The following is a 25,206-nucleotide window of genomic DNA, read 5'->3' as shown; positions in this document are numbered from 1 at the left end:
TTCAACCAGAACTATCATCGCACGCATTTAAGCAAACTGGTGCAGACAACGCAGTGGATAACTCAGCCATCACGCGTGCTTCAGAGAAGACTGCAGAGAGAGACACGAGCAATGTCCGACTCTCTGGAACCACCGGCCAAAAGGGCGCGGTTGGAGGCGGACGCTCCCTTTTATGGCACATCTACATCTGCATCTGCGCTCGACGCGCCGGGCTCGCCTGTCGATGACATGGACGACGACTTCTACGACACTACGCCCGTCAAGCCCTCTGCGCTGCCCTCACAGGCGGACGGAGCGCCGTCGTTGTCTGCTACGGCGGCACCCGCGCCGGCCTTTCACCTTCCTGGACTCGGCTCTGTGAGCGAGACCCCGGCCGCGCAGTCGCAGTCGCGAACACAAAACGGCGCAGGCGTCCCAGACGACGCCCCGGAAGACGGCGAGCTCTCGGATGACGAGGCCTTCTACAATGATGCGAGCCCGCAGGCCGCCATCCCAGTCGAGCCGCCCGTAGCCAATCACGGCCAGGCGCAGGATGAGGCTCCACAGCTCCAGGCCGTCGCTGCTGCCGATACTCCAGCGGCCGACACAGACGGCGAGCTCGACGCGGCCCTGACCGCCGCTATAGATCTCCAGAATGAGATTGAAGACACCACCACAGATGCTGCTGCCCCCGACGGCGCGGCGTTCGATAGCAAGGCCGAGTTCCTGCGCGCGGCCGAAGCCAACAGGAATGACCAGAGCGCCGAATGGCAGCTCGACTCAGATGCATCAGACTCAGACTCATCGTCCGACTCCTCCAGCTCCGACGACAGCTCCGACGAGGGCTCAGACGAAGGCGAGCTGCTCGACCCCGAGGAGCAGGTCCGTCTCCTGATGGCTGAGGCCGCCGACGAGCCAGGCGCATCCGGCCCCGTCAAGGTCAAGACGCTCAACGAGCAAGACGAGAAGTTCGAAATGCCCGACATCGCAGTCACGCCAGAGACCAAGATCACAGAGCTAGGCAAGGTGGAGTCCATCGTCGGGAACCTCGTTGTTGTCAAGGCCAAGATGTCTGGCGACGAGCAAGTGCTGGAGTCTGGCTCGGCGCTGTGCCTCGAAAACCGCACGGTTGTCGGCAAAGTCTCCGAGCAGATTGGTCGCGTGGAGGAGCCGCGCTACTCCTTTGGCTTTAACGATGCCGCTGAACTCGAGACTCTAGGTATCAAGAAGGACGTACCCATATACTATGTCGACGAGCACTCGACCTTCACCGAGACAGAACCCATTCGCCGACAGAAGCACACCGACGCATCGAACCTCCACGACGAAGAGACCAACGATGTCGAGTTCTCAGATGATGAGAAGGAGGCCGAATACAAGCGCGAACAGAAGGCTAAGAAGCGAGCCAGGCAAGAAGGCAACGATGAGCCAGTGGTGCCCGTCAACATCCCAACCGGGCCCAGACTACACGTCGACGCTCCCGCACCGCCCATCTACCGACCAATGGAATACCAGGGTGGTGGTCTGAAATACAGCGATGACGAAGACGAAGATCTCGGCATGTACAAGCCGCTCGCCAGACCAGACCACTTCGAGCAGATTGTTGGGCAAGGTGCACCATTAGAAGATCGCAGCCATGTTCGCAGAGGTATGGGTCGCGGAAGAGGCCCCTGGGGCGATCGGGGTCGCGGCTTCCGTGGCCGAGGAGGTGGCGGCGGTCGCGGTGACTTTGGTGGTGGACGCGGCGACAGGGGAGGCTATGGCGGTGGACGAGGCGACTTCGGGGGTCGTGGTGGTGGAGGACAGCGAGGCGATCGAGGAGGCGGCAACAACAACAACCAGAACAACCGAGGCGGTGGAGACAAAGGTGGACGTGGCGGCAAGAATCAATCTGACCGTGGCAGGCAACCAGAGCAGTTCCAAGATCGCCAACAGAACAACCAGAGGAACCAATACCAAGAAGGACGGTCCGCAACCTCGGCATCGCCAGCCCGCCAGCAACAAGATCGCAGCCAGTCATACTCTCAGCAGGACCGTGGCCAGTCTCAGCAAGCCCAATCCCAGCAATCGCCAGCCGGCGGTGGAGGGAAGAACAAGAACCGCAAACAACGGCAACGCGAAAAGAGGGAACGGGAACGCCAGCAACAGCAGCAACAGCAGCAGCAGCAGTCACAGCAGTCGCAGCAGTCTCAACAGCCTCAAAAACAGCAACAGCAACATGCTTCTCCGGCACCTTCTGGACCATCAAATGCTAACGCTTATGCAAACAACAGCAACGCAGGTTGGCCAGTGCCCTTCTCCGGTCCCTCACAGCCAGCGGTCCCCTATGCTGCCGCACCTCCACCTCCACCGCCAGCAGCAGCAGCGGCTTACAACTACCAGCCATCGTACACTCCCCATCCTCAAGCGCCAGCGCCAGCTCCAGCCCAGCCACCCCAGCAGAACCAAGCGGCCAATTTAGCAGCATGGGCACAGTGGTTCCAAGTCATGCAGACCATGAGCGGCCAGCAGCCACAACAACCGCAGATGCCAGCGCAAGCACCTGCACCGCCACCACCGCAGCCTCAGCCGCAAGCACAGTACTCTTACCCCTACCAGCAATATGCGCAGCCGGCTGCTCCCGCGAACCCTCCGCAACAGGGCAACGCTCAAGCTGGAGCGCAGCAGTCGCTCCAGGATATTCTGCGTGCGCTCCAGGGCGGTGGTGCTCCTCAGTGATCTTAACGCGGATATTTAATTATCAGCAAGTGTGTGTTCGATTCGGATTAGGTGTTTTGTAAGATTATATATATGTTGTTCCAGTATGAGTTGCATGGCACGTAGAAGCCGTCATCACGTACTATCCGTGAAGGCAGCTCCACGAAGCATGCACTCTGGTACTGGAACAAATCCCGGGACGCAGACAGGTCACAGGATTGCGTCACTATACACGCAAAAAAGGGATGTGAGATAGACTTGGCGTCGTACGAGCGTTAATGATTGCTTCTTATGCTATGAAGTTGCTATGAGTGGTCTGTTGTGAATAAGCTGAGCCGGGTGCCGGAAGAAGTACTGCGAGGTAGCATGTGATTACATAGTGTACTGTACCTGTGGACACCTTCATAATCACTCATCAATGCTTGGGGGCGCATATGAATGCCCAGTTTCGTGAGGGAGTGACCCGATTGCCTGGCTGCCGGAAGAAGCATGTGCGAGTGGTAGCATGTGACTACAGTGCACACCTTCATGATCAGTCATCAATGTCCCAGGGGCGTATGTGCTCGTAACGTAGAAATGCTGTTGTCTGGTGCTGCAAGCGCTATTGCCTCCTTCACGGAATGAGAGTGCGCGATTAATATGAACTGGGGCCAATTCATTCATTGACGTCCTCCACGGCGACATACACATCACGTCAGCATCTCGCGCAGCAAAGCGCAGTAGGCAAAAAAGTATAAATACACGCATACACGCGAATGAACGCGATGGTTAAATCCGCGGTGGTAGCACAACAGGTCTGCACGTCTGCCTGCTTCGGGGTATACGGCAAATAAGCTCCGGCTGCACAACCAACGAGCGTCCCTCAAACATCGGAGAATAATGAAACAGGAATGTCTCTAGCTATTGGAACAGGCGAAAGCATAGGCAGTGGCTCGGTGTACGCCACAAATGTCGGATTCGCTTCTGAACCAAACTATTGATGAGTTAGTTCTGGGATGAAACACGGGTGTCGGTACTATGATGATGCGATGTCAATGATGTGGATGGTTAGGCAGAGATGGACAGGAGCAAGGGATGGCGATGATGATGATGACGGGATAGTAGTCGTCGTCGTAGTCGTCGTTGTCAGGATGGTGGTGGTGGTGGCTTTGGCTCCAAAAAGCGGGGGTTCAAGCTCTCGGTGCTCGGTGCACCGGGGCCATGACCTAACCTAACCTCAGCGGAACTGGAATCGGCATATGCTGCAAACAACGCGCGTAAGATGAGATGTAAGATGAAATGTAAAAGTACGGCACTGTCGTTCGCGATATGACTGCATGCGGCGCGACGCCCGTGTCGTTGGTTTGGTGGTCTAGGCCGGGGGGCATACGGAGAAGGATTGGTATGCTGGGAAGTCTAGGACGGGTGCTTGGTGGCTCGGTAGGCTCCGTGGGTGGGAGCTGGGTTAGCGGAAGGGAAGGGTGAGGAGTGGGTTGGGGACGGTTGGTCTGGGCTGTGGGTGGCGCATTGTTGGCAGAGTGTGCCGCTCTCCATAGCGAAGTGGAATAGGTGGGGGGGAGGAGGAGGAGGAGGAGGTCTCATCTTTTGCACTGTCTAAAGCATACATGTCTGCGTGGTTGGGGATGTCGTCGTTCTGGGTTAGTGTTCTGGGTAGTGCAGGTGTTCTGGAGTATTGCTAGCACGGAGGCTCGGTAGGACCCCGTAGTGCTTGGTCGGTTCCAAGGTTGGAGTGGGTGCAGGTGGCGCATTGTTGGCAAAGCATGCCGCTCTCCATAGCAAAGTGGAGCCCCCATGCCTGTCTCCATCCGAAGTGTCAGTGAGGGTGTAGTCAGCCATTCTTCACAACCATATGCACCACCACCCACCATAGCCTGACCGACTCCAGCTGTCTGTCTGCCGCCGCTAAACAGCCCGAGTCTCTCGCCCGCTCCGCCTCGCCTCGCTGCGCGCCTTGCCCTGCGCTGCCTTGCCCACTGCGCTGCCGACCGCCGCCCATGTTGCACACCTCGAGCTGCTGTCCCGCCTCGATGAAGTAGCCGTCCACGGCCACTCTGCGCAAGCAGTCCCCACCACCACTCCCGCCGCCCACGCGGGCCACTGCCGCGACTCACACCCTGCACGCCCCCGCCACCGCCATGACGAGGAACGAGACCATCGGCCGCCATGGTTCGGTAGAGAGCTCGTGGAGTTCGCGCTCGGGCGACACGATACGGCCCTATGGACGCGCGGGTTCGCTGAGGGGTACCCCCGTCACCGTCAAGACGGACAAGAACCTCAATTCCCGGTATGTTGTTGCGTCTGGTGCTGTGCGAGATGGACGCTGGCTGGGGTGGCGGCGCGCGCTGTGCGCCCTCGACCTTGACTCTGGCCTCGTCTCGTCTTGACGCGGGAAGAGACATGTCTTGCCTGTCGCACTCCCACACGTGCATCGACATCGACAACCGAACGCCTGCTAACACGCCATAGTGTCGAGCGGGAATCCGAGATATCGCCTGGCACCGTCCCCCCAGCTCCGCCGCCCAAAGACAACCCCTCGCACCGCCCGCGCAAGCCTGCCAATTGGGACGCTCCCACGCCGAGCGCCTTTGGCCACCACCGAAAACAGCTGGCTGTCCTGGAGACTTCGGGAGGCCGAGTGCCGTCCATATCGCGCAATCCCCCCACCGCTTCGAGCGCCAATTCACAGGTCGCGCCCTGGTCCACCGCGCCCAACGGAAACAACATGACCAACAGCGTCTGGAGCAGCTTCTTCAACGATTCAAACGAGGATGTCTCGTCGCCTGGCTTCCGCCCGGGAACCGGCACCAGAGAGGACAGCATGGGCTTCCCCATGAAAGACGACAGACGGCCGTCGGTAGCCAGTGCCACGACCGTCAGCAGCACCGGTTCCAAGTCGAGCATGGGCCGGAATTTCCACAAACGCCTGCAGAACGTCTTCGGAGAGGACTTCCCCGCCGACGACCGCCAGAACTCGGATTCGAGCTTGGGCACGCCGCAGCGCAACCGCGGCAACTCCCTCAGCAACACGATTGGCAGTAAGCACCAGTCGCGCCCGACCTCGCCTACCAGCTCCCGGCCACGCACCCCGCAGGCGTCCTCGGAAGTCACGCCATGGGAGTTCCAAGACTCCAAGGTGAGTCTAGTTCACATCCAGAGGAAGGCACTGCGTCTCTCACTCATGCTCCTGCCCTACTACTCTACCGCCGACCTCGGACCTGTATCACTAACCCCTCGCAGGACGTTCCCACTCCCGCTGAGTATGGCGGCCGTCGTTCCTCGGAGCAACATTCTGCCAAATCGGGTCGATCGCATCACAAGCTGCACGTAAGACTGCCTGGCACTGGCCACCGGCACAAGGGCAGCAAGGAGGACAACAAGGCCCCAGACGGACGCGCAGACATAAGCCAGCCTTACCCGCTGCGCCCCACCACCAGCCGCGAAGATTCCAGCTACAGCGTCCGACCGAACCAACCCTCGGCCCTCAGCTCCGCCTTCGCTTCCAAGACAAGCCTTCTGGGACGGCCGTCGAGCCCTACGCCAAGCTCATACTCGGATATGACAAGAGATGACAGAATAGCGCAACGGTCTCCCAGCACCAACAAGGCGTCGCACGGTTTCTTCGCGCGGTTACGAGGCAAGGACAAGGACAAGGACCGCACGTTACCGGGAGACACCCTCAAGAGTCTCGTCGCTGCTGGAACTGCCTCCGCCACCTCTCTAAATCCTTCAATTAACACGACACGATCCGCGAGGCCAGAGCCGGCTCGGCAGGCCACCATGGCGAAGCAGCAGGCGATCAACAATGGCGTTGAGAGCGCAGCCAAGGAACAGCGAATGCGAGCGCCTCACCACCGTTTGCCTACCTTCCGGAAAGAGAAGCGCGCAATTCCGAACGAGCCTACGGGACGGGACCCTAACGATAATATCGCTAGCACAGCAGGCAACGATGCTGTTTTCTTCCTGGACAGAAACTTGGACGACATGGAGGGTATCGTGAATCTTCAACAGGCACCGCCGATGACGCCGCCTGTGGGCGAGGTGCCAAAGCAGCCACCAAACCTCGGTGAAGACATCTCCGTACCAGGACCCGATGATGACGGTACCGCGGCGTGGGACGCGCCAGACTCCTGGGCCGTGAAGCGCATGAAGGACGAGATGGACAAGCTGGGAGACGCCGACGAGACTACGACGCCTTCCAAGGAAGAGAGCGACAACAAGACGTACTGTCTGCGCATCTTCAGGGTCGATTCAACTTTTGCGACTCTATCAGCTACCTTGAACACGACCGTGCAGGAAATCATACAAATACTAGGGAAGAAGACCGTACTACAAGACGAATTGGACAACTACCACATTGTGATGCGGAAACATGACACCTCACGGCAACTGGAAAGTAACGAGCGCCCGCTGCTGATCCAGAAGCGATTGCTGGAACTCGCCGGATATACGGATCTGGACCGCCTCGAAGACGTCGGACGGGAAGATAACAGCTACCTCTGCAGATTCACCTTCCTCCCTGCCAAGATGAGCGGATACTCGAGTCTGGAAAGGGATCCTGGTTTCAGCAAGATGCAAAAGTTCAGTCACATTGATCTCCAAGGTCGGAACTTGATCACCATCCCTATCACACTCTACCAAAAAGCGACTGAGATAATATCGCTCAACCTGTCGCGCAACCTATCACTTGATGTACCTAGAGACTTTATCCTTGCTTGCACCAACTTGAGGGAGATCAAGTACACGAGCAATGACGCACGACGACTCCCGCCCAGTCTGAGTCTTGCCAGCCGGCTGACCATGTTGGATATATCGAACAATCGCCTTCAGTCTCTTGACCGTGCGGAACTGCACAAGCTGCAAAGTCTACAAGGTCTCCGACTCTCCAACAACGGGCTAACGCGACTGCCACACTATTTTGGACAATATCGCGCGCTTCGCAGTCTGAACTTGAGTTCGAATTCTCTGAACGAATTCCCCGACTTTTTGTGCGAAGTCCGGACACTGGTGGATCTTGACATCAGTTTCAACTCGATATCGAGCTTGCCCAAGATTGGCCAGTTGACATGTCTAGAAAGACTCTGGGCGACAAACAACAAATTGACCGGCAGCTTCCCTCCCACACTGAGCAATTTGGTCAACCTGCGAGAAATCGACGTGCGGTTCAACGCGCTTGATAGTATGGATGTCATGTCCCAATTGCCCCGATTGGAGTACTTGATGATCGGTCACAACTCTATTTCGGCCTTTGAAGGCTATTTCCCGAAGATCCGTGTGCTGCACATGAACCACAACCCAGTTACACGCTTCGGCCTCACTCAGCCCACTCCAACACTGACTGCCCTCAATCTTGCGTCTGCCAAACTGGCGCAATTACCCGAAGATCTGTTTGGCAAACTGACCGGCCTCACTAAGCTCATCCTCGACAAGAACCACTTCACGTCCATATCGACCAACATTGGAAAGCTGTACAGGCTGGAACATCTCAGTATAGCTCGAAACTCTCTGGATGACTTGCCTGCCGAGATCGGTCGCTTGGTGGAGCTTCGCTATTTGGACGCGCGCGAGAACAATCTGCCCAAGCTTCCCGAGGAGCTTTGGTACGCTCGCCGATTAGAAACGCTAAACGTGTCGTCCAACGTTCTTACCACGTTCCCCAAACCCGGCGCGTCACCTCCACCAGTAGCAAATGGGGAACAAGCTCAAGTAGACGGAGCGCCTGCGCTTGTTACACCGGGCTTGACATCAAGTCCCAGTTACGAAGAGCTGGGTAAATTGGAAGACTTTCAGAATCGCCGTCCTAGTCAAGCATCAGGAGGTCTGAGTGTTGGTTCGTCGGCTGCCTCTTCGCAACGGAAGGGGTCGATGGCGTCATACAACACTTCAAGCACGGCGCGCAAGACATCAGTAGCGTCTCGTGCGCCCACCGAAGGGACACTGACACCCATGTCCCGCAAAGACTCCAGCCTTAGTAGTCGCCTGGTGACTACCTTTGCGGGTTCTCTTCGACACGTGTTCTTGGCTGACAACCGGCTGAACGACGACGTGTTCGACGAATTATGTCTTCTCCCCGAATTGCGAATTGTGAATCTGGCATACAACCTCATCTATGATGTACCACCTCGTACGATCCGACGATGGCAACATCTTACCGAGCTGTACTTGTCGGGCAATGACCTGACGTCTCTACCTGCAGAGGACTTGGAGGAAGTCGGCTCGCTCAAGGTCCTCCACATCAACAACAACAAGTTCCAGGTGCTGCCGGCCGAACTTGGCAAGGTTGCACAGTTGGCTGTTCTTGATGTGGCTAGCAATTTGCTGAAATACAACGTGTCGAATTGGCCATATGACTGGAATTGGAACTGGAATCACAAACTCCGATACCTGAATCTGTCAGGCAACAAGCGTCTCGAGATCAAACCCAGCGGCTCGTACAGTGGCGGCGGCATGAGTATGCGAGAAGGGCGCGACCTGACCGACTTCAGCTCGTTGATTAATCTTCGCGTACTTGGGCTGATGGACGTCACGATGATGGTTCCTTCGGTCCCTGAACAGTCAGAGGACCGGCGAGTGCGCACTGCTGGTTCGGCTGTGGGTACCATGGCGTATGGTATGGCCGATTCACTGGGTCGCAATGAACACATCTCGACAATGGACATGGTTGTGCCCCGCTTCCGCAGCCACGACGACGAACAGCTGTTGGGTCTGTTTGACGCACAGCCGCTTGCGGGGGGCGGAGCTAAAATCGCCAAATACTTGTACGACCAGTTCAAGAATCGGTTCGCCGATGAGCTCGACCGTTTGCGACCGAATGAAACGCCGTCAGATGCCTTGCGACGAAGTTACCTTGGCCTCAACAAGGAACTCGCTACCGCTGCAAGTCAGGGTCTGGACAAGAACGGACTCACTGCACCGTCAACACAAACGCGCAATTCAGTACCTGACCTTAGTGACGACGACCTGACATCGGGAAGTGTGGCGACAGTACTGTTCTTGAAAGAGATGGAGCTTTACATCTCCAACGTTGGCGATGCGCAAGCCCTTCTGATCCGTTCGGAAGGAGGACACAAGATCCTTACCAGGAAACACGACCCCGCTGAGCCAAGTGAGCGATCCAGGATACGAGAAGCCGGCGGATTCGTGTCGCGGCAGGGTAAACTCAACGACATGCTCGAGGTATCAAGAGCATTTGGATACGTTCAAATGTCGCCATCAGTCATCGCATCGCCGCATATCATGAACCTTACTCTTGGCGACACAGATGAGATGATCCTGATAGCTTCGCGAGAACTTTGGGAATACCTCACTCCAGACTTCGCTGTTGATGTCGCACGATCAGAGCGCAACGACTTGATGGTCGCCGCCCAAAAACTGCGCGATTTGGCTATTGCCTTTGGTGCGACGAACAAGATCATGGTCATGTTGCTTGGTGTCAGTGATCTCAAGAGCAAACAACGTGCCCGGTACCGCACCCAAAGCATGTCCCTCATACCCGCACCTGGTGCAGATCCAGACTGGGGCGCATCGCGCAGACGTGGAAAGAAGGGCAACCTGGTCGGTGACTCCAAGCTCGCTCGACTCGACAACGAAGTGGACGCGCCAACGGGCGAAGTCAGTCTGGTGTTTACGGATATCAAAAACTCGACCATACTGTGGGAGACGTACCCGATTGCTATGCGTTCTGCAATAAAGATGCACAACGAGCTTATGCGCCGACAACTACGCATTATTGGTGGGTACGAGGTCAAGACAGAAGGTGATGCATTCATGGTCGCTTTCCGCACTGTGACATCAGCTCTGCTGTGGTGTTTCACGATCCAGAGCCAGCTTCTCGAAGTACAGTGGCCGCAAGAGATTCTCAACAGCGTCAATGGACAGGAAGTGGTCGATCCGGATGGTAACGTCATCTTCCGTGGTCTCTCAGTCCGCATGGGTATCCATTGGGGCACACCGGTGTGCGAAGTCGATCCCGTCACGAAGCGCATGGACTACTTCGGACCCATGGTCAACCGCGCCTCACGTATCTCGTCCGTAGCCGACGGCGGCCAAATCACCGTCTCATCCGACTTCATCGCCGAGATCCAACGGCTCCTCGAAACGCACATTGAAGGCGACCGTAAGAACTCCGCCGGATCCGAAGAAGCCTACGGCGACGACATGAACAGCCAGATGATCCGCGGCGAACTCCGCTCCCTCAGCTCCCAAGGTTTCGAAGTCAAAGACCTCGGTGAACGCCGTCTTAAAGGTCTCGAGAACCCTGAGTACATCTACCTCATGTATCCGCACTCGCTGGCTAGTCGGCTGGCGGTCCAGCGCCAGACGGAACAGAAACCCGTCGAGCAGCAGAAGGAGGCTACGGCTGGTCAGAAGATGGCGGGGAGTCAGCTCACTATCGACACGGAAGATGTCTGGGATCTCTGGAATATTAGTCTACGTCTGGAGATGCTGTGCAGTTCGCTCGAGAGCCCGGGTTGTTCTGAATTGAAACCGCCAGAGACGGCGTTGCTGGAGAGGATGAAGAGCCGGGGTGGCGAGATTACCGATCGTTTCTTGATTAACTTTGTTGAGCATCAGATTTCGAGGATCGAGGTATGTTTTACTGTCTTTGTTTGGTTTGAAGGGACGGTTACTAATGCGGGAAATAGTCTTGTGCCAGCACCCTTGCTCTACGCCACCGTATGCGGCCATTCGGCAGTGCACCGCTGCTCGAGCAGGCGTGTCATATGGGCGATATCTTCGCGGAGCTCGATGCGAAGTTGAAGCGGTTGGAAGAGTTTGAAAAAGGGGCGATTGAGGGTATGGCGCCTTCTTGAGGGGTGCGCAGTCGCCGTATCAAGAACTTAACTACAGTATGACGACAATCACGCAACACCACAACAACAGACCACGAGCACGCGCCGTTCACTACAAACACCGACGGACGATGACCGAGAATACCGAGTCTCACTACCTTATCCACGCAACACACCTATTTCTATCCTAATCCTCCTTGGCGAAGGAACACGGCGAAGCGCACATCTCCTCTTGGTCATCGTTATCGTCATCGGCCACACACGCGCGCGTGTACTCGCACACATATCCATACGATCCGATACGCTTGAAACCGCCCTGGAGGCTGCAAACTCTCTATACTTTACTCACGATACCTCATCTCGCGTCCACCTTACTTTTACCTCAGTATCTCGATACCACTCACATCACACTCTCAGACCTCGCGAATGGAGACCCTGCGAGGTCAAACAATTGGGTTTTCACGGCGTTTTAAGGGAGCTCGCTCCTAAGCGGCTTTTGAGGTTTTGGGGCGCCATGCGATTTTCATTTTTGGGTTTTCCTGTCTCTCGGTTTGGCACTGTGCGATTTGGTTTGCGCGGCTTGGGCTTGCTTGGGTATGCTATGCGACGCTACGTGTGCAAGGGACTGGACTGGTCTGTCGCAGTAGCTTGTAAGGTTTATTATTATCATTGGAATTGGGGGACGAGGGATTGGAATGAGCGGATGGGCTTGGGCACTGGTTTTGATTGTTGAGCGATGGGCAGATGGGTGGATGGATGGGTAGTCTCTTTTTCACGGCCTTGGGATGAGCGATGTGGGATGCGGGGTGGCAGTCTGCTTGGAGCGTTTTTGGGTGTGGAGAGGGGGTGTATGATTGAAGGATGTGAGGATGGTGAGGGAAGGGGAAGATGGGTGGGGAGTTGGGTGAGGAGAAGTAGGGGGTTAGTGAATGACTATCGCTTTTACCTGTGCAAAATCCACGTTCGTCTCATGTAATCATGCGCATGCCGAGGTGGTTGACGGCAGAGGCATACGAGTCCAGTGGCTACTTGGGTCTAGCGCACCATGACGCTAGAACGAGAGATGCGTATATAAACCCCTCTCCTACCTTCCTCACCCTTCTTCTTGTATCACAAAAGCTTTCCTCTTTTTCTCCAAAAGCAAAAGACAAGTGCGTTATGTGCTCCTCTTCCGCTTTTCCAAAAACATCGTACAAAGCCAAGCATGTGCGCTCCTCTCCGGCTCTTCCAAAACGCAACAAAGCTGTCTATGTGCGCTCCTCTCCAGCTTTTCCAAAATCTTATGGTGGCAGCGTCCATGTGCGCTCTTCACCGACTCTTCTCCAAATCTGCAAGACGACAGCGGCATGTGCGCTTCTTTCCCGCTTTTTCCACAAGTACGCAATGGTATTTACATGTGCGGTCTCCTCGGCGCCGGAAATCTAAAAACTGACATGTCTGAATACATGTCTAAACACCAAACCATGTACAAATCTCCGACATGGTGTGCTCCTCCTTCTTTGCCAAAAAAACTATCTCTATTGAACCTATGAGATCAGACTCTCTCGGATTTTCCACATCAAAAGCACTTGATGGCATCATAGATGAGCGGTGCGCTCGTACTCCACCGCCTATTTGCCGAAAGACCAGAGAGCAACGAAGATGGAGAGGACAGAGGAGTGAGGTTGGGGTATATAAACGACTCTCTCGACTGCCTTTCTTGTCTCTTTATCCTACGCACTTGACTGTGCTTTTACCAAAAACAACAAAAGCAGCTAATATGGAGTGTGTCTGCTCTTTCTTCCAAAAATCTGCAAGCCTCGAACCATGAGGGGGAGGGCTTCTCTGTTCGCCTTTTACACCAGAATTGACTGAGAACCGAAAAGTGGAGTGTGTCTGCCTGCCTTTCTCTCCACGAAGAAAGACATGACAAAGCTTGCATGGAGTCTGTCTGCTTCCCTGCCTTTCTCCAAACTGGCTTCACACCTTATAAATGGAGTTTCTCCCTCTCTTGCTCTTCAAAATCAAGACATCCACAACAAATGTCTGCTCCGGCTTCCTCTTAAACTTCCATACGAGCTACTAATGGAGCGTTTCGCTTCCTTAATCTTCTTTCTACACTGAAAGATCTATTCAAACACGTTATGGAGTCCGCTGTCCTCTCCGCCTGTCTCTGAAAACACAAAAACACAAAAACAAGACGTACATGAATTGTCTCGCTCTTCTTCAAAAATTTCCTCCAGGCCTGGAATGGAGTTTGTCCTGTGCGCCTCTTTTACAGGCTCTAAAATAAGCACACTTAGGCCACATGGGTGTGTCAGAAAACTCTGTGAGAAGTTCTACATGGCTGTGCGAGAAAAGCCCACACTGAAAGATGATGGAGTGGTTCCCCTGCGTCTACCAAAACCGTTCGAGGATCTATTCATGGAGAGAGCTGGAGTGGGGTTGTCGTACCAAAAGCTAATGAGATTCACATGATGGCTGCCCGTTCTCCTGCTTCCAAACCTTAGAGCCAATGCGGAACAGTGGCTGAGCGCGTGGATGAATATATAAACCCCCTCTTCTACCTCGTTCTTGTCTCCATCACTCCACACGCCTTTGGGCTCTTATCAAAAACGACCAAGCATGCGCCAATGTTGCTTCTGCTCCTTCTTTCTTCGAAAAACTATGAGGCAACGATGAAATGTGCCGCTCTCCTCCGCTTTCCGGTCTTTCACTCAAAACTCACCTTCGTTATTTACATGTTTCCAAAAGGACGATAACATGTTCATATGAGAGATTGAGAGCGGTGTGGTCTCCAAAAGACAAAAGACAGACCTTCATGAGCTCGTTTAGCGAGTATCTGGTCGTTACTGCCACGGAGTAGTGCAAGACGCGGCTATAAATTCTACCTTCTCAACCTCTTCTTCTTTCCTCATTACCACCACTCCCTTCGGGGATTTACCAAAAGCAAGCTACGACACTCCCATGGTTCTCTGTTCGCTCTTTCCAAAAATGGAATTCCTACGCATCCATGCTTCGGTCTCCCTCAAAGTCAGGGTCAAGATGATCGAAGTCTGTTCCCTCCCTTCTGCAGAACTCAAAATCTTCTTCAAGTCCCTGCCATGACGAGCCTTCCTGCGAGAAACTACCATATACACCTTCCAGGGAAAGGCTGGAGACGAGAAACTAGCAGCTAGCGATGTTATGAGAGAGAGGTCTGTGAGAACTTGCATATTCGAAACTGAAAGCATAGGTTAACCCCGCAGTGGCCTGTGGGTGTACTGCCTCTTCGACCTCTTACGCGCTAGTGAGGTGTGAGGGTATATAAACACCTCAGAGTTCGCTCTGCTTCTCTTTTCTACACCACAAACTCTTACTTTCTTTTCCAAAAATAGCTAGACAGTGGACGCATGGGTGTCCGGCTGAGAGCACCAAAACTCAGCATAGGACACTGGTATGGCGTGTGCGCGCCTCTAAAAAGATGCCTCAACCAATACATGTTCTCTTCCCGCGTCCAAAAAACATCTACGGGAACCCGGCATAACTTGTGCGAACTTCGAAATATCGAATCTGTCACAGGATGGAGCGATCGCGGAGGTCTTCACAACATTACCCAAAGATCCAAAACGCTAGCGATATGCCGCATGGTCTCCGGCGTCTCTGCTTCCTGCGCGGTTGTGCGGACTGGCTGGGGAGTATATAAATCCCTCTTTCGCTGTTCGGTTTCTCTTCTTTTGTCTACCTCAAAGAGTCTACAGAGTTTTACCAAAAACACAGGAGGAAGCGAAGTATGGCGCGTTCGTCGGAGTGACCGAAAGATCCATCAGGCACAAGGATGATGCGGCATTGCGCTGGGGATTGCAACAGCGGAGAGAAAGAGGAAGAAGGACATGGGGTGTGCTTCTCTCAAAAAACAAGATGTCGCTACTATGGTCGAGAGCGACTGGGACTTGCGAAGATCGTTCCTACTACAAAACATCCACTGACATGTTTCATGGACTGCGGCTCTCTCCTCTTCCTGCAGCAGATTCGGGGTATATAAACCCTCGATCACTGCGTCTGCTACCTTCTTCCTATTATCTACCACTTTATCCTTCGGGATCAAAACTTCGTAGGCTTTTACAAATGTCCTGTCTGGCCTGGAGAGTCTCTCCAAAACAATCGAAGCCCTCGATTATGTCCTTCTCGCCGGCCTGAACGCGCCTGAAAGTCCTCAGCTCCTCTCCATGTTCTGCTGAAAAGGCACAACAGCGAACACATGCCCACACTGTCTCGCTGCCATCTCAAAAAGAACAGAAACGGTGTGATGCGGGAGATGAGTGCGAGATTTATCTCATCAATACCTAAAAGCTTTCCTCGGTGAGATATGAGCTGTTTCTCTGCATGGGATGGTCGGGTATAAATACTACCGGCAGCACCTTCATTCTTCTGTATCACACTCTACTTCTTGAGTTTACCAAAAGAGGCGTTCCTGGCGTGAATGGTATTCCTTCTTTTTTCCAAAAAGGCTCCTTGACCTAGAAATGTCTTTGCGCCTTCTTTCCTCAAAACCGCCAGAAACAAAGCTATGAGACCGACCCTCCGGGATCTCGCGTCAGCCAGGTTGCCGAACATATCACCGGTTCTATACATGGGTCTGAGCAAACCTCTTTCCTCTCTATTCTTTTCCCACGTATTCTCAAAAACGATGTGGGAATGCTTGATGGTCTTCTGTCTTTCCAAAAACAGATTGCCACCCAGCAATGGCTGTGTGCTGTCTTTCCTGAAACCTGCATTGCAAGTGTGAATGGAGCCGAGTCTTTTGAATTCTGGAAACCGCCACATTTTCACGTATGCTGTAAACATCGCAGTACACGTGTGGCGTCAAAAAACGTGCATTCAGGATGATGATGTGTTCGAGAGCGTGGAGCTTGGAGCACCAAAAATGTACATAACGACTTCATACGTGGTGTCTGGCTGTTCGGAAGCTGTGTATATAAATACCGCTGCGGTTACCTTTACTCCTTTTCATCACACTCTCTTCCTGAGTCTACCAAAAAGGGTACTATCTCAGTTGAATGTTCTCTTCTTCTTTTTCAAAACAGTAACTGGCGCCTTGGATGTTCTTCCTCCCTTCCAGAACGCCCAAAAAGAGTGTCATGAGTTCGAGACTGTGGGATTTGGCATTGCCTACAGTATCTCTTAAACACATCCTGGACAAGTCCATGTGTGCGTCCGAAAAATCGCGACTGAGGTTGATGATGTGGCTGAGGATGTTGAGCTTGTAACACTAAACACACATCTGCCGCTTCTTTATATGGGTGTCTCCTAGTGGGGCAGCTGTGTGTATAAATACCGGGGCGGTGACCTTTGATCTTACTCTTGTTTATTACACTCAGCTCCTTGGGTTTACCAAAAAAAATCAGAAGAGTCTGATGTTCTTCTCTCTTTCCAAAGATTGCACTCAGAGTCTGGAATGTTTGTCCTTCCTTCCTAAAAGAAAATGAGGAAGACAATGATGAGCTCGAGACCGTGGCATTTGATATCAGCTATTGCAATTCCAAAGCAGAGCCAGAGCAGAGCCATGTGTTCGTCCTGGAAAGACGAGGTACATCACTTCATGTGACTGAGAGCTTTGAGCTGGAAATACAAAAAGAGAGACTAAGCCGCTAAGAACACACTGCGCTATGGCCACGTCTTTAGCAATATATAAACCCCAGCTTTCAACGATATCTCCTTCACAACACTTCTTCCTTTACTTTCCAAAACGCATCATTCAGCAACTGATGGACTGAGAATCTCCTCGCCGAACCAAAACAACTAAGCAACATTGCGATGAGAATTCGAGAAGACGATCCGTGCGACCAAAACACGAATGCAAAAAGACCCATTGAGAGCATCTCTAAAGCATCTAACATTCTCAACCATGGACAGAGACCCGGGTTTTCTCGCTTTCTCACATTCCAAAACTACGCCTGTCTGTTCAATGTTTGCGCCGTTCCCGTAAAAATCTGGAACATCAACCAATATGGGTGCGCAACTGAGACACATTACTGAAAGTATGCTTGAGGACTTTTATGCGAGAGATCAAAACTGCTCTGCAGTCATTTTGTGTGTTTGACAGCTCTGTAGAGGTCATTATGATACCTCAAACTATTAACTTCAAAATCCAACGTCCCTGACCTCATGAATCAATTGACGCATATATAAACTCTACATCCACACTCACCCTCCTTCACTACACTACTGCTTGCCTACTCCAAAAAATTCAAACCATCACCACATGTTCTGGAGTTCTTCCCTCCAAAAAAAGACGCTTCCCCATTTGATGAGATCCCGCTCCAGCAGCTCGCGTATCCAAAACAAACGATTCTGAAACCCTTCCATGGAGAACCCCTCCAAACCCTCTGCTATAGTTCAAAATCCGATATCTCGGCTTGAAAGTGCTGAGTAGGAAGATGACTAGTTATTCTTGTGGGATTGATGAGGGGAGGTGTGATGGTGTGAGCTTGTGTGTGTGTGTGTGTGTGTGTGTATGAATCGGTCGAAGCAGGTAGTTGTGCAATTACAAAGCCGATACTTTGTAGCATTCTGTACACAGACTTGTCAAACCAGTATTCTTAGACTGCGTCTATCTCTCATGCAGGATCAACAAGATGTTCTCAACACACCCATCTTAGTACTCCATATGGAAACATCCACCTTCACACACACCTCCACCGTGCAAGTCTACAGTCTCAGCCCCCTCAACCCCTCCCCCACCGCCTCCCTACTCCTCAAACTCTCCCCCGCCGCCCTCTGCGCAAACCCCACAACATCCTTAACCCTTAATCCCAGTCCCAACCCATGCGCTACCGCCCCACAAAACGTGTCTCCAATCCCATTCACACTAACCACCTCATTCGGCTGCAGCACCTTCTCCACCGGAAACAGTCTTATATAAAGACCACCAACACCCTTCCCCTTCCCATCTCCACCAGCTGCATCAGCCGACGCCGACATATTCCTCGCAAGAACATACCCCCTCTCCTTCTCATCATACAACTCTTCCGCATCCTCCGCGAGCAATTTCGTCATCAACACACCCTTGCTCCCCAATTTCGTTAGGATAGTAGGAAAAAAGGGAAGGAGTTTGATGGTTTGTTGCGGGATACCTTGGTCGACTAGTTCGCTTCCTACGGTGACGGCTAGTGGGACGCGTAAGCCGCCGTTGGGTATACCCAGTGCGTCTATCACACCGAACCATTCCGGAGACTCGAAGAGCGTGGATTGGGCGGCGAAGTCGTGGAGAGCGGTTAGTTCGTACGTGTTTGGTGTTATGATGTCGACGAGGGGGGTGGGGTAGACGGATTGTGCGGCCGTGGTGCTGGAGGTGGAAGGGAATATACGCAGCGCCTTTGCCGTGGAGACAGGCTCGAAGATCGTGGTTGTATCGGGGTGACGGGCTGCTTGGAGCCAGGTGTGTAGAGCGGGTGACGACCAATTTGCGTCTGTGACGAAGGCTTTGGGGCGGGGAGAGGTGGGAGAGGTGGGAGAGAAGATGCTGGTCGCGAGTTCTTGGATGGTTTCGATGGGGATGGTTTCGAGGATTGACATGTCGGCCATGGCGAGGGCGAGGTCTTTGTTCGTGTTGTTTATGGCAACGTATTGGGCTGTTCGGGATGGGGCTTGGAGAGTTTTGATGCCGGTTATTGGCATGCCCTCCGATTGCAGCTGGCTGAGGGCTGCGCGGCCGCTCAGGTCGTCACCAACGGCACTGTGGAGATGGACGAAGGAGCCCAGAAGGTGAGATGCCTTCGCGATGTTATGCGCTACGCCTCCGAGTGTTTGGGTGATGACTGCTGGGTTCGAGGTGTGAGGTAGTGGTTCTGTTTGGCTTGCAGAAGCTGTGAACGGAGCATAGTCACAGGAAAAGTCGACCGCGAGGGCACCTGCAACGACTACATCCGGGACTTGTTGAGACTCATTTGTAGACGGAATTGACGTGGCAGGAGTAGAGGGAGACTCAGAAGGTGATGAGGTTGCACTAGATGCGGAACTGGACTGAACAGGAGTGAAGTAAGAGGAATTTCGTCTAGCATACTTACATCAGTGCCAGTCTACATCAAGCAACAAGAGTGCTGGCTCACCCTTGGGCTTCTTCCTGCTTTGCTTCAAGTATGGCAAGCTCTCGTGCTACGATGGTAGCCCGTCTCACGTTCGATTCTATAAGGGCCCTGTTGGCGGGTATACTCTTGCCCTTGCTGAGCTCCTTGATCTTAGCAAGCACAAAGGGCGTGTTGTCTTTGCCGGAGATATTGGCTGCTTCAGCTTGTTTCAGAGCTTCGGCAATGATTACATCCATTTCATCCTTGGGTATAGCGAAATCGGTAGGAACGGGGTTGGCGAAGAGAAGACCAGATGAGATCTGAAGTGCGTGTTGCGCATCTAAATGGTATTAGTAATGGAACAAAAAGGAGGATTTGAAGACTCACATATGACAGCAGCAGCCTCGATCTCATCCGCAATGGTCGTCGGACTCTTGACCCCACTGTCCCTCGACCAGAAGGCAGGGAAGTCTACATTGCCTTTTCGTCCATCGGCGAAGGTGCCCACGCCTACGCCTTCAGTCTCAAGGTACTCTATTGTCCGCGGTATATCGAGGAAGCTCTTGCAGCCACTAGAGATAACGGTGACCGGAGTCCTGCCGAGCTCTGTCAAATCGGCAGAAATATCCATGCTTGACTCAGCGCCGCGATGAACCCCACCAAGGCCACCTGTTCCAAAGATCTTAATGCCAGCGAGGTGAGCGAGCAGCATAGTGCCTGATATAGTTGTACCGCCATTGAAGGACTTGTCGGTCAGTCGCATACCGCATACATAGCCGAGGTCTCGTCGCGAGAGCTTCATTGTGTTTGGGTTACCAGCAGAAGAAGCCAGCTTGATCAGCTCTTCTGGATCCATGCCTACACGTGCTACACCGTCTAGAATGCCAATGGTAGCTGGGATGCCGCCATTCGTTCGGACTACGCTTTCGAGGAGGGATGCGAGGGCTACGTTTTCGGGGTAGGGAAAGCCTGTCACGTGAGTTAGCAAGCGATGCGCGTATAAATATATTTCGTTCCTACCATGAGTGTAAATTGTCGTCTCCAGCGCGACGACGGGCTTTTTGGAGTGTAGAGCTTCGCGCACCTCCTCCGAGACGCGGAAGAAGCCATTATTGGTTAGATGGCGCCTTCCCGATGCAGTCGCGATGCCATGGCGACTGGCAGATATGCGCGGCCTACCAATTGAACGTGCCAGAAGTCTCATAGTGACGTGAGAGAGTGAGGGTGGGTAGATAGCTAGGTATGGAGGGGTGAGCTCGAGCTGTCGCGCCAAGACGCGGAGGTGCCAGGGAACTCCGAAGAGAACACCTACGACGCAACATCCGCCGCGTAACCACCGACTGCCATCCGCCAGCCAACCCAATTCCCTCACCACCGACCTCATATATGACTGGATAGCTTGACTGCTGGTCCAACAATGAGGTCTTTCCTCTTTACGAGCTGCATCGCAGCGCTTTCGAGCTTCGCTAGCGCCGAACTCAACCTGTCACAACCGCTGCTATCCAAGCAGGTGCTACCCAGCACATTTACACCACCGCAGGTGTTCAAGAATGCCAACCTAGTCCGGACGACGAACCTGGACAAGGCATACGTCAGAGAGACGATCAATGTCATAATCGAGAACATTGACGACAAGGCGCAATCAGAATACTACCTGCCATTCGACTCGAGCACATTGTCCAAAGTCGGAGGGTTCGAAGTAAGAGACAAGAAGGCGGCTGAGAAGGGCATCTTCAAGGTCGAGGTGGTGGGCTTTGATGCAGAGAGGTAGGCAATGGTGCGATTGATATGACATATCGAGACTGACCGGGACAGCTCCGTTGAGTTCTACAAGATCCACCTCCCCGAGCCCCTCGCACCCAAGGCGCAACAAACCATCAGCATCTCCTACTCGATCGCCTCGGCTCTGAAGCCCGTCCCCGCCCAGATCGCCCAGACGGACAAGCAGTACATTCAATACGACTTCAGCGCATACGCACCCTCGGCCTACCTCACCGAGAAGCAGCGAACCAAGGTCAAGTTCCCCAACAGCGATGTGCCAGACTACACGAGCCTTCCCTCGGAGCTCAACGACGAGCAGACCGCCGACCCCCAGAAGCAAGGCTCGACCTTCACATACGGTCTTTACAACAACGTGCCCGCAGGCGCCCAGCAGGCCGTAAGCGTGCGCTACGAGTTCACCAAGCCCGTCACCCACGCGACACTGCTGGAGCGCGACATCGAGGTCTCGCACTGGGGCGGCAACCTAGCATCCGAGGAGCGCTACTGGCTCGTCAACCAAGGCGCAGGTCTCAAGAACCACTTCTCGCGCGTAGAATGGCAGCGCCAGTCCTACCTCAACCCCCCCACCTTCGCCCTCAAGGGCCTCGCTCTGCCCCTCGCCCCCGGCGCCGTCGACCCCTACTTCACCGACGACATCGGTAACGTCTCGACCTCCAAGTTCCGCCCCGGCAAGAAAGAAGCACTCCTAGAACTGAAGCCGCGCTACCCCGTCTTCGGAACCTGGAAGTACAGCTTCCGCGTTGGCTGGAACGCAGACCTATCCTCGTACCTACGCAAGCTCTCCACGGGCGACACCTACGCGCTCAAAGTGCCCTTCCTCGAGGGCCCCCGCTCCGGCGAAGGCATCTCCTACGGCCGCGTAAACCTCCGCGTCATCCTCCCCGAAGGCGCGAAGAACGTCAAGTTCTCCACTACCGTTCCTATCGTCAGCAACGAGACTAGCCTCCACAAGACGTTCATGGATACTCTTGGTCGCACCACACTCGAACTCACGGCTATCAACCTCGTCGATGAATTTAGAGATCGCGATCTCGTTGTCACATACGACTACCCCTGGACTGCGGGATACAGGAAGCCGGTTGTCATTACGCTGGGCATGTTTGCCGTGTTCGCTGTTACGTGGGTTGTGGGTAGTATTGATACTAGCATTGGAAAGAAGAAGACCGCGTAGAAAAAACAGAAGAGGGTTGGATTGTACAAAAGAAGATTGGGGAGGAAGGTACGATATCAAGAGAAATCGACAGATTTTGGGTATCGATGTATCTGGCTGCATGAACTGGGTTCACACAGCCAATTTAGGAGTATAGCGATTTTTTGCAACTACCATGTAAGAAGAATGAATACGAAGTTCCAATTCCAATTTCCCCGGTGTCCAAAAGTCTAGGGTATCACGCACTGCTCTCTTCCGTCTCCCACGACATCTCCATCGTGCTCTAATCCAAATTACAACCCAGCACTCTCCGTCTACTTCCACTTCTCTCACAGGTCAAACAAATACAGCCCCATCAAAAAGGATCCCTCCGTCCCTTAACCCGATGAACATGGCGACACACGACCCTAACACCCTCTTCACACCCCCTCCTCCCCACCTCACTCTTAACACACTGCGCTATGCGTTCCGCAATCGCCACACTGCGATGTGTACCAGAGTGACAACACACACTCAGACTGACTTCCATCTCCCTCCCCCTTCCACCATCCCTGCTTCTAGCGCGCTCCCCAAACCTCACTACCCTCTCCACGGCTTTCCGCGCCGCATACCTCGCCTCACTGTCTTCCATGACAATGTCTTGGATCCGCGGACTCACGCCTGAGTACTCCCGGCATAGAGAGGGTGAGGGTGGACGGACGGTGCGCGCGTCGATGGTGTAAAGGTGTGGGATTGGTGGGGTGCGGATGGGGAGTTGGGAGGAGAGGAGGGAGGCGCGCGTGGATTCTGAAGGTGTGAGGTCCGTGGCGAAGGTTATTATGTAGACGGTTGGGGTTGCGAGGATGGGTGTGTGGTAGGTGGGTTGGTGGAGGGGAGGGTGGGAGGATTGGTGGGTGTGGTATGAAGTAGAGCGAGGTAAAGTGGTCCGTTGAGGCGGAGTGGAAGAACGATATCGTTCTCGGTGGTGGAGTTGGGAGTCGTATTCGAAGGAGTGGGAGTAGGTGGCGTACTGCTTCTTAGGCATCTTATCGCTAGTGTCGTCGTGCCGTATGGGGGGTCGGGGTGGTGGTGGTATGTATCTGCTCTCCCTTTCCCTCTCTCTTCTACTCTCTCTTCTACTCTCTCTTCTACTCTCTCTATCCCTCTCTCGATCTTTCTCCCTCTCCTTCTCCCTCGCCCTAACACGTTCCCGTTCCCTCTGCCTCTCCTCCTCTGCAATCCTGACCGTCCTGCTCGACGTCCCCTGAGCAGGCGGAAGATCGAAATGAACGTGTCTGCCCTCCGTCTTCTTGAGATTGCTCTTGCGCGGTGGTCTTTCTGGCTGCTGTGTTTGAACTGGTTTGACGTATCTCCAATATTCTGTTTGAGAGGGTCGGTATGAAGTGCTTGGTCTGTGAGATGTGCCGGGTCGTGCGTACGTAGTTTCGTAGTAGGAATTGTAGCGACGTGGTTCTGTGTACGGGTAGGGTCTGGACATGTAAGTTGTGTCGTAGGATCTCGAGGTGAGTCTGTGAGGGTAGAGGGGAGGATGCAGGTAGGTGTGTGAGTGGTGGGAGGGAGGTGCGGAAGTGTAGCGGTACATGGTTGTTCTTTCTCGTCTTCATGCCTTTTGTGATAGCGATAGACTGCTGTGTCTCCCCTTTGCGCGATGCGTATATTTACAGAGCCATGATAGAGGAAGAAATGATATTGGTGGTGTAGGTGACAGACGTTGGCGAAAGATTCAGAGTTCTTCGCGTAGGTTGATGGTAGTACGATACTCATAGTATGGCGTTCGCGCTCCGTGCTTGCGAGCATGCCGATAGGCAGTCGAAGCTCGTGGGAGTCACAGTCGCACAGAACGACATGGCGTTCCTGCTTCCCCACACTGCCATGTGTTGGGTGCGCATTGCTCTTGCCAAAGCTGAGGTTCGGAAATAGAGATTGAGATATGGGAACGCGACCAGCACGGGTATATGATTGCTATGAAGCTATTGCGAGTTCGACAACTTGGTTTGAGAGTGAGTCTGAAGTGGTGATAGGACTGAGAGAAGACTTGCAGTGGTCGACCGTTGATGACTTTAAGAAGTGACGATTGGTGAGATGACGAAGTGGTCAACAGACTGGAGGAAGGAACTACCAACTCTAGAAGCAGCTACCTCATTATATGCGCATTCCCCAAAACCTCTTCTTCTCTTTACGTGCTCTTTCCTCTTGCGCCAAACAGAAGTCTAGTGGATAAGTCTACGCCACATTACCAAGGCCTCTTCACTTGGGCTGCTGCCTTTCTGGGTTTAAGAACTCGATCACTAATCCTCTCATCGAATCTGCCTACCACACTTCTTGTCGCATCAACAGTAGCCATCTCGAACCTCGCAACGACTTCGAAACGAGTTTACAATTCAGTACATCTCGCGTCTAGTCAAGCTTTCTAACAGTGGGTCACCGGCCTCTCTACTGCACGACATCTGTCTGACTCCGCCACACATTCTCGCTTCCACAAGAACCCACGAGGATCCAGGACTGCAGTTTCGCAATGTGCTCAGTTCCACATTTCGTCGCTTGCGTTGGGCATCACCACAGTCAGAACGACTTAGCCTTGGCTTTGGATGACTTGCTTATGATGTGCGAAGCGGTCCCGGCGTATAAGCCGTATATTGGCATCTCGGCCGTATCTCACAATGTGCGGTCCGTCTTGAGGCCGGCCTTGATCGTCCGTTGGGCATCAAGGTACCATGTCGGCGTCCTCGCACGGCTCGCTGACCGCTGCGACGACCCGGACGAAACTCCAGCTGCAGGTGTT

At 53.7% G+C, this 25,206-nt stretch overlaps 4 protein-coding genes across 4 annotated transcripts; 3 read left to right on the top strand and 1 right to left on the bottom strand.

The window, feature by feature from the left end:
• Positions 1–111: 111 nt before the first annotated feature.
• On the top strand, positions 112–2,697 carry J4E85_004020 (uncharacterized protein; the record flags this gene model as incomplete). Its single annotated transcript, XM_051468282.1, has 1 exon — positions 112–2,697. One exon carries the CDS (start codon positions 112–114, stop codon positions 2,695–2,697), a length of 2,586 nt encoding a protein of 861 aa, XP_051327874.1.
• Positions 2,698–4,811: 2,114 nt separating this feature from the next.
• Positions 4,812–11,486, top strand: J4E85_004019 (uncharacterized protein; the record flags this gene model as incomplete). Its single annotated transcript, XM_051468281.1, has 4 exons — positions 4,812–4,960; positions 5,143–5,809; positions 5,914–11,262; positions 11,319–11,486. The coding sequence occupies 4 exons, from the start codon at positions 4,812–4,814 to the stop codon at positions 11,484–11,486; spliced, it is 6,333 nt and encodes a 2,110-aa protein (XP_051327873.1).
• A 6,329-nt stretch (positions 11,487–17,815) lies between these two features.
• Positions 17,816–20,696, bottom strand: J4E85_004018 (uncharacterized protein; the record flags this gene model as incomplete). The annotated part of the gene is made up of 5 exons (XM_051468280.1): positions 17,816–17,867; positions 18,427–19,161; positions 19,535–19,832; positions 19,880–20,461; positions 20,513–20,696. 5 exons carry the CDS (start codon positions 20,694–20,696, stop codon positions 17,816–17,818), a joined length of 1,851 nt encoding a protein of 616 aa, XP_051327872.1.
• A 213-nt stretch (positions 20,697–20,909) lies between these two features.
• Positions 20,910–22,445, top strand: J4E85_004017 (uncharacterized protein; the record flags this gene model as incomplete). Its single annotated transcript, XM_051468279.1, has 2 exons — positions 20,910–21,259; positions 21,308–22,445. 2 exons carry the CDS (start codon positions 20,910–20,912, stop codon positions 22,443–22,445), a joined length of 1,488 nt encoding a protein of 495 aa, XP_051327871.1.
• Positions 22,446–25,206: the final 2,761 nt, after the last annotated feature.

This window comes from Alternaria conjuncta (assembly GCF_024043145.1).
Source record: "Alternaria conjuncta strain BMP 0040 chromosome Unknown scaffold_5, whole genome shotgun sequence".
Taxonomy (NCBI): domain Eukaryota; kingdom Fungi; phylum Ascomycota; class Dothideomycetes; order Pleosporales; family Pleosporaceae; genus Alternaria; species Alternaria conjuncta.
The sequence above is the reverse complement of the archived record's forward strand: the minus strand, read 5'-3'. Positions and strand labels throughout refer to the sequence as shown.